Source organism: Enhydra lutris, unplaced genomic scaffold (genome assembly GCF_002288905.1).
Source record: "Enhydra lutris kenyoni isolate GAN:26980312 unplaced genomic scaffold, ASM228890v2 scaffoldscaffold84, whole genome shotgun sequence".
Classification (NCBI taxonomy): Eukaryota; Metazoa; Chordata; class Mammalia; order Carnivora; family Mustelidae; genus Enhydra; species Enhydra lutris.
This window is the reverse complement of record NW_019154168.1, coordinates 2563002-2571706: the sequence shown is the minus strand read 5'-3', so window position 1 is coordinate 2571706 and position 8705 is coordinate 2563002. Positions and strand designations below refer to the sequence as shown.

General features: G+C 36.3%; 1 protein-coding gene across 1 annotated transcript in view; it reads right to left on the bottom strand.

Annotated features, from left to right (window-relative positions):
• Positions 1 to 8705, bottom strand: part of LOC111161355 (synaptotagmin 10) — a 60374-nt gene that overhangs the window by 6629 nt on the left and 45040 nt on the right. Inside the window, exon 4 of the mRNA XM_022524956.1 lies at positions 2693 to 2813. Coding sequence (XP_022380664.1) covers positions 2693 to 2813 — 121 coding nt within the window. The remainder of the gene's footprint in view (positions 1 to 2692; positions 2814 to 8705) is intronic.

The following is an 8705-nucleotide window of genomic DNA, read 5'->3' as shown; positions in this document are numbered from 1 at the left end:
GTGTGTGTGTGTGTGTGTGTGTGTGTGTGTGTGTGTGTGTGTGTGTGTGTAAGCACAATGAGTAGAAGTTAGAATTTTCCTCAGTTGTGGGAAAGGTACTAAAATAAGAAGTTTCATTTTAGTGTCATAGTGTTGGTATTTGATAAAGGGCTCAGGCAGAAGAAATAAATGATCACTACAATAGTATACAATAAAAAAGGTAATATTTGGTTTAAAGATGTTCTCAAGGAAGGTTCTTGAGATGACATTGTCTAAATGATGCCGACTTAAAAGGGAAAAAAATAGTGGGGGTATATTTTTATGGGCCAAAGGGGTCAAATAAATGTTAACAAGTTCTGCCCCCAGTTGACTGATCTCTGTTTTTACTTCTCCCACCTTGAGTAGGAAAACTGTTACAGTATTACAGAAAATTATGCAGTATGATATGAAAGTTAAAAAAAAAAGTTAAAAGCCTTACTTTTGTACCTTTATACAAGAAGGAGGCATGGCTTTGAGAAGGGGTGTCGGCATTGGAGTGAGAATGCTAGTTGGTTAATCAGTATCTGCTCTATGTTTATTTATTTTCTCCCCTTTATTCTGGTGGCCTTCCAACAGCAGCACCACCACATCTTTCTCCCTATTTTCACCAATGTCATAGCAAATCTCATTCCCTTGGAATAAGCCCAAATCATGATAGTATAAATTTACTTGAATTTATGCATTTTAGGCACTAGAATAATGTATCTGTATATTTCATAAGCATTTTCATCAAGAAGCAAAAATATATTTTCTGCCTAGAAATAGGATATGTAAAGGAAGACAAAGTAAAATGGCAATGTTCAATGGCTGTTTGCCATTTACTTCTCAATTTTTTAATAATAGGAAATATGTTCCAAGGAAGAAACTCACTTCTGTGATACTCTTTTCTGTATGAGGTCCCAGGCCTAGATCTCTCATTAACAATGGGAATAAGGCATGCTTTATCCTCTGCCACCCCCATCATGACACTTCTCCACTAGTGACAAGGATAATTTACTGGTTCCTTAGTTGAATCACAAACCTCTTGTAAACCTCTTGTAAGAATTAATCAGGTGGTGTTCTCAGAGCATGTACTCCTCCGATGAAGACTTCATATAAACAAAAAGTAATCTTGCACTTAATTACTGCTTGATGCTGTCTGCATGTCTCAAAATTTGATCTTTTTTGATATATGGTGGAAAGAGTAGGATAAACAATAATTTGCAGGGTACACTGTTTAAATTCTTCAACACATACTGACCCAAGACTTTTTCACCAAAATAAATGTGGAATTTACTTTCTTCCCACCTTTAACTATCAATGATGTATTGCAAATTTTTAAAAAATGAAAAATTATTCACAGAATAGTTCAAAAGTGAAGATAATTGAGAACAACTTATAATGAGAAGAATCCCTCCCATCTGTTCCCATACCTCTCTCCACCCCTTAGTTTTCCTGTGTCTGGTATTTCTTTCTGCAAATATTAACAACATAAATATATACTGTAACACTCCTCATTCTTACACAGAAAGGCACATGATACCCATATTTATTTATTTATTTATTTATTTATTTTTAAAGATTTTATTTATTTGACAGAGAGAGAGAGATCACAAGTAGGCAGAGAGGCAGGCAGAGAGAGGAGGAAGCAGGCTCACTTCTGAGCAGAGAGCCCGACGCGGGGCTCAATCCCAGGACCCTGAGATCATGACCTGAGCCGAAGGCAGAGGCTTAACCCACTGAGCCACCCAGGCGCCCCCCCCATATTTATTTTTGCACCTCACTTTTTAAAAATTTACTTAGTATATCGGGAGCTCTTTCTACACTAGAACTTAGAGTTCCCTCATGCTCTTTGTAATACAAATTCAGTTTATTTCTTTGTTCTGAAGAACCACAGTTAGAGATTCCTTCCCCATGTCATCCTTTCCTGTATCTCCATTACCATTTCTTTTTTTGTTTAATTCGACAAATGCTTACTGACCTCCCTCTTCTATCCTGATCATATTTTCTTCTACAGAGCTGTGCCAGAGTTCACATATGAAGCTAATACATAACCCTCCAGACTGTAGTGATATAAAGGAGAGGGTAAAGGAGCATGAGGAGGCTTTACCTTTTTATCAAAATTAGCACAGAAAGAGAAATTTCCTCCAAGAACATCTTTAAGAAACCTCAACATTCTTTTACTTTATAATTTCTTTCAGTTCCTACACTTGCCCAAATTTTTATTTTGAAAGATGTTAAGAATGCAAATGCAAATGATGGTCTTGGAAACTTGTTATTTCTCTGGAGATCAGGTAAGGGAGATAAAGTCAGCCTACATGTGTTTTCATACTTGTAGGGTAATGCAAGCTTGAGGTCAAGAATCTTCTTTTATAAGCAACTGACTAGTTAGAAGTAGGGCAGTGATTAGTAAATTATGAATTTTTGAGAACTAAATCAGTAGAGAAAGAAATAAAAATAAAAAACCAAATTTCATAGTCAATCTATTTGATAACATCTTCTAAAAATTTTTGTAATGATAATGTAAATACAAGAGGTGATTTGGAGTACTTTGTTTGACAATCTCTTTTTCCACTTGTATAATAATTCTCTATAGACAACTGAACTTAATAATTCAATAGCCATCATAATTTTGGATACATGAAATATTTTTTATTTGGAATGTACTTGACCCACTAGCCAATTGTGTACATACCTGATGAGCCAGTGATATCCATAGCCTTCAGATTTCTGCACTTGATGACGGTCAATGTCATACGTCCAGCAGTTGGCAAGTAACAAAGGGAGAACATGATTTCACCCAGATCTATACTTTCCTAGAATGGCAATTGGTAATGTTATCAATTTCAAACACCAGATACTGAAAACAAGATATAATTGAAGAGGTTAAGTGAAAAATCACTTCAACAGGATATGTGAATGTCATTCTAAATTGTTTTATTAAGGATGCAGATAATTCTTTGCAAGAAAGCTGTTCTAAACAGAGTAAGAAAATCGAGTATATTCCACCTGCTCATTTGACATCTCCACTTGTGTTTTTTTAATAGGAATCTCAAACTTAATATAGTCAAAACCAGACTGCTGATTCCACTCATTCCCATTCATCTTCTGGAACCAATTCCTCTGTCAGTCTTTCCAAAACCCAGCAAAGGATGTGATCATTCACCCAGAGGCTGGAGCCAGAGCCCAGCAGTTGCTTTTATTCTTCTCTTCCCTCACCCCTACACTTCTAACCCATGTCTTGTCTACTCTGTCTGCAAAATAGATCCCAAATTAGTGACTTCCTTTTCAGCTCTATTAATACCATTCAAGCCAGTATCACTTCCTCTCAGGATTACATTATGAGTCTCTAAAACTGCTCTATCTCAGAAGCAGTCAAAGTGATCCCTTATGAAATGCAAATCAAGTTATTTCACTCTCCTGCTTAAACCCATGTAAGGGCTCACAATTATACTGGAATAAAATTCAAACTCCTGCATATTAGTGGGGTGACTATAAATCTTGGTATATCTGAGAAATTCTGGGTGTATACCCATTGTCCTGGTGTAATTAGTAAGAACATCTCCTGCAATTCTTAAATATGTCTTTGATCTGGACAGTGCATCACAAGGTCACACATATAAGGCCCCGTGTGATCAGGATCCTACCTGTCATTCTAACTTTATTTCTTGCCTCTCTTCTTGTCTTACTCTGATATAGACTCAAAAGCCTTTTTTTTTTTTTTTTTCCTGTTACTTAAACAAATGCAGTTTGTTCCTGCTTTTGCCTGGTGCATTTTTTTTTTCCCCTCGTATGTCTTTCTCGCTATGCAGGACTCAGTTCAAACAATATCCCCTCAGTGAGACATTCCCCCTTCCTATCCTGTGCTCACCTACTGAAGAGATCCTTCACATTTTTTTTTTTTTTGATAGCACTTATAATCATCAGTAATAATCTTTTAAGTTATTTTTTTGTTCCCCTGATTCCCATATATAAGGTCTAGGACAGCAGAGTTCTTATCTTTTTATTACTACATCCTACTGAAGTGCCTGGTACATGGCAGGCTCTCAGTGAATCTTTTTGAAGGAATGAAAAGCTTATTAGTTCAGATGGACAAAAACTGACCCACTTTGTATCAAATATGATTTTGAACTGTCCATAGTACTCTTCCATAGATATATTTCCTCCCCATAGCTGCATAGATGGTGAACATATGAAAATGAGTATGAACAATGCATATTTAGGATGCTTCTCAAAGAGCTGTTTACAGGATTTAATCAAATAATTCCTGGTAAGACAATATGTGGGAGATTTAATTTGGCAGGAAATAAGTTGCTATGCACCCAGGCCCGTAGAATTAAGTTCCTCAAAATTCTTCATGACAAACTATTAACATTTATTGGACTTATCCTCACAGCTTAGATTCTGATTTATGTAATTCCTATTTCTTTATTCATGAGCTAGAAGTAGTAGAATCTGCTAATTAAGAACATAAACTTTAGAGCCAATTAAACTTGTGTTTGACTCCTACTTTCTTTCTACTTCCTAGCTGTGAGATCCTAGGAAATTTAATTAAGCTTTGAGTCTCTGAAATTCATTTTCAAATGGAGGAAAATACCCACTCAACCATGGTTTTAATCATTAAATGAGATAATGTAAATAGAGTCCAAGGCATTTAACACAGCGTCTGGCATACGATGAAGGATGCTGTTTTATTCACGGCTGTATTGCCATCACAAGAGCAGTACCTTATACAGATCGGGTGCTCAGTAAGTACTAGATAAATGAAAAAAAAAATTAAGGAAAGCAGTTATTACTTTTTAAGAACTTTAGCAAAAAATGTTTTAAAACAAAGATATATCCAACTGGGTTTCTTCTGGGCTGTTGGATTGCTGCAAACCCAAAATAGTGAGCAAGATCCAACAGGAGAGGCTTGAGCAAAAACAGAAAGAGTACAACCTCCTACTGAGGATTAATTAATTAATTAATTAATTTTTTTTTTACCACCAAGCAATTACTGAGTATTATTTGCTAGGTGTGCTGGTAGGAGCCACACATACCAAGATAGATGTGGCATGATTCTGTCCTTAAAAATCCCAGTCAAGAAGGAAAAGAGTAGGCTATAAAAGGCTAATTAATCTGGATCCTATTTTATCTGATGATTCTCTTCCCTTTTCTCTTTCTGTCTCTTTCCCAATGTTTCTTTAGGCTGCGTCAATAGAGTTTTCTCTGAAGTTTTCTATCTGGCAGCCACCACCCCTCCCTTTCTCTCACTGTATATTTCTCCTTCCAGGAACTATCAATAAAAGTAGGCATATTTTGTCACCAGCTGGTGAAAAAATAAAGGGATCTCTTTATGAATGTAGAGAGCAGGTGTCAAGTTCTACCAAGAAATGGTGGGGATGGCAATGGAGAAGCTAGGGAGGAAATAAGGGACATGATCTCAGAGATGAAACGCTTAGAGTCCAAGAGGGAATGTACCACATACAGACAAAAGTACATAAAGACATGTGAAGGGATTAGTAAGTAAAACACATTTTTATGTGTGTGATTGATATGGTTTTACTTTTATACATGAAACAATCTGTGGAACTAATTTTTCTACTTCTCTAGATATATCACATGTTTACTGGTTGAAACAAAGAAAGTTTACCATATTTGGTCCCATCTCTCAAAAGTCCTTTCTATCCAGCTGCAGCATAATTTTGACTATCTGTTATTAACCAGTATGGGTAAACATAAAGAAGTTAAACTGAGGAGCTGACCAAAGCACTAGCCTAAATAAATTGAAAGCAAAGAGCATGATTAAAGAACATTCCCAGGCCCTTCTGTATGTATGACAGGATAGCTGGCTTTTTGCCTATTCTGGTAGTAAGAATTCTCCTTAAATATGTGAACTCCATGAGGTCAGGAGCTTTAATGAAACTGGAATGAACTGGGTGGTAAAGATTAATGTGTATTCTGTGTGCATAATAACTGCATAAAAGTTATATACTTCATTAGACTTGATTTTTTCCTTTAGGAGTGTGAATGTGAAAGAACTGAAATTGCATACACTCTGAAAAGGGCAGAATACTCTCTAAGGTAAATACCAATATTCTATAACTTCTTAAGTCTGGAAGCAATCTAAGAGATGATTATGAGACATGAACTTAATGAAGGTAAATGGCTGTATAACCTTTAAAAAGATCCTATAACAAATGTAACAGTGGAACTCCAGATTCTGGCTACGGTTCTGTGAGCTAGTGTGTACTAACTCTTGGTAACCCCACTGAGTCTGTCCCTGTGTTGACGGCGCAGCACCAAGGAGTGGGTTGAGTTTTAATTGCCACCTCTTATCTGCCCGAGATCACCGCTGATACACAGTCCCAACAGTCTGAACCCCTTCCTGCACAGCAAAGAAACAGAAAATAAGTTAAAATGTCTCCGCACAAAGTTATATGGTGAAATTCTATTAAATAAGGAAACTACCTCATTTCTTACTCATTTACTATTTACTTATTCACGTACCCATTTTCTATTATTTTAGACAAAACTCTAACAAGAATGTTTACTTGGTATATCAGTCTCCAGCAGGTCAAAACTCACAAGTGGAATGTGGAAATGGGGAAACTAACCAGTAGTCTGTCTGGCAGCAATAAATGATAGCTGGAAAGACACTACTCATACAAGAAAAAAGCAAACGTTTGAAAAAGGATAACAATCTGGAATCCTTTTGTATCAAGGGGAACTGATACTAATAATATCTCACTGACTTAAAAACATCATTTTACTATAGGCTTCAACAGTAATTAATATTCAAAATTATAGCTTTTGAGTTATTAAGCTTAGAAAAAATATTCTATATGTTCTGCTTAAGAAAGTAGGTAAGTGTACACTATTTTTTTGGGAATTATTTTTATCCAAAATCCTTGAAATGTCTGAATTGGTCATTTTGGATTTTAGTTTCTTAAAATGAGAAAGGCTTTGTGTTTCTGAAGTTTAATTATGGATGACCTCATTTATTTCAATTCTACATAAACACAAACTTCCCATATTAACCTTAGAAAAAACATTGTATCTTTGGGCAAATAATCACTTGAAACCTGCTTTGAGTCTAGCATATAGTGTTCTATAAAATTTCTTTCAAGTATAAAGACTGTTCTCATACACTTTAATCTATTTGGTGGAATATTTGCAGAGACAGGCTTCTGAAAAAGGTTAACACTGAAGCCGGGTCAGGGCCTGTATATTTGATTTCTTCACCCGAGTTCCACAGACATAGAGCTGTGTAGAGAAAGATCATTTTCTAATACTTGGCAATAGTTAACCTCATAAACCTAGTCAAAGTTATAAAGGTTTTTCCATGTACCATCTCTCCAAGATAAAGATAAAAGTCATTGGAAAGATAAGTTGATATAATAGGTAGTTGCGTTGCACATTCTATTTCAGGACTGAGCTAATAGTAAGATCGAATTATAGCAACTGAGTACAGAGCTGGAGAGGAAGCAGACTGAAGGCTTGATAACTACAGCGTGTTCTAACCAAGGGAAGAACTCCTGGAGGGCAGTAAACATCACACTAGGGTTTGAGAGCCTTAAGACATGGGACTGGCAGAGAAGAAGAGGAATAATATTGTATGTGAGTACTATGATTAATATTTACAAATACAAGTGGCAGTTTATGTTGAGAAATAAGGAGTTTGGTGACATGTGGGAAGAGTTAAGGCTCTATGTAGTTTATTCGGTGACTCCTATGGGTAATAGGGATCTAGAGGTATTGGTAATATAAAAGAGTGGGAGCTTGGCAGAATGAAAAGGGCATATAGGTTCCCAGATCAGAAAAGCCAGAGTTAAAATCTTACATCTCCCATGTATTAGTTGGTAATGAAAATGATATTTGGAAACCATTTCTTTGTTCTGAGTAGGCTAGATTAGGATGAAAAAAGGAGGGGCTGAGGTGCCTAGGTGACACATTTGGTTGAGCATTGGACACTTGGTTTCAGCTCAGTTTGTGATCTCAGTGTCCTTAGATCTCAGAGTCGGGCTCTGCACTCAGAATGGAGTCTACTTACGACTCTCTCTCCCTTGACCCTCCCCCAACTCTTTCCCTCTCTCAAATAAATGAATAAATCTCTTAAAAAAAAAGGGAGGGGCCATTAAACAGGTATGTGAAGGTGTTGGCTGAAGAAAGGTTTGAATTCAGAGATATATTAGAAAGTAAGAATCATTAAGACTTAAAAAAACCTTTAAGCAAGCAATTTGTTACCATGGTGACAGCAGTCATGACATCCACTTAGCACCCTAAATGCTGCCTGCCTTCCACATTTCCTGGTTGGTAAGAAAACGGATAGTTTTCCTCACACTGTTAAACAATGTGTTACTGGATCAAATGAGCATCTTCATTAAATTACTAGTCTTTTATTTGCCTGCTCACAAAACGAAGCTACAGTGCAATGCAGACCCAGAGTGGGTCTACTGCATTCAAACTACTAGAAAGTATCTATTTCTCTCTGACTCACATAACCCCTCCACCTGAGAAAATCATGGAATTTAACCTTGGACAATCCACTTAACCTCACTTGACCTCAGTTTCTTTGGTATAACATGAGGGTGTCCAAAGAGATGAACTAATTTATTTTCCAGCTCTAAAATTTTATAATTTTAAGCACTGGTAAAATGAGTACTAAATAGTATATATAGTTCAAGCATGTTCAGGAATATATGGATAGGCCCTTTTAACCCTTGCTT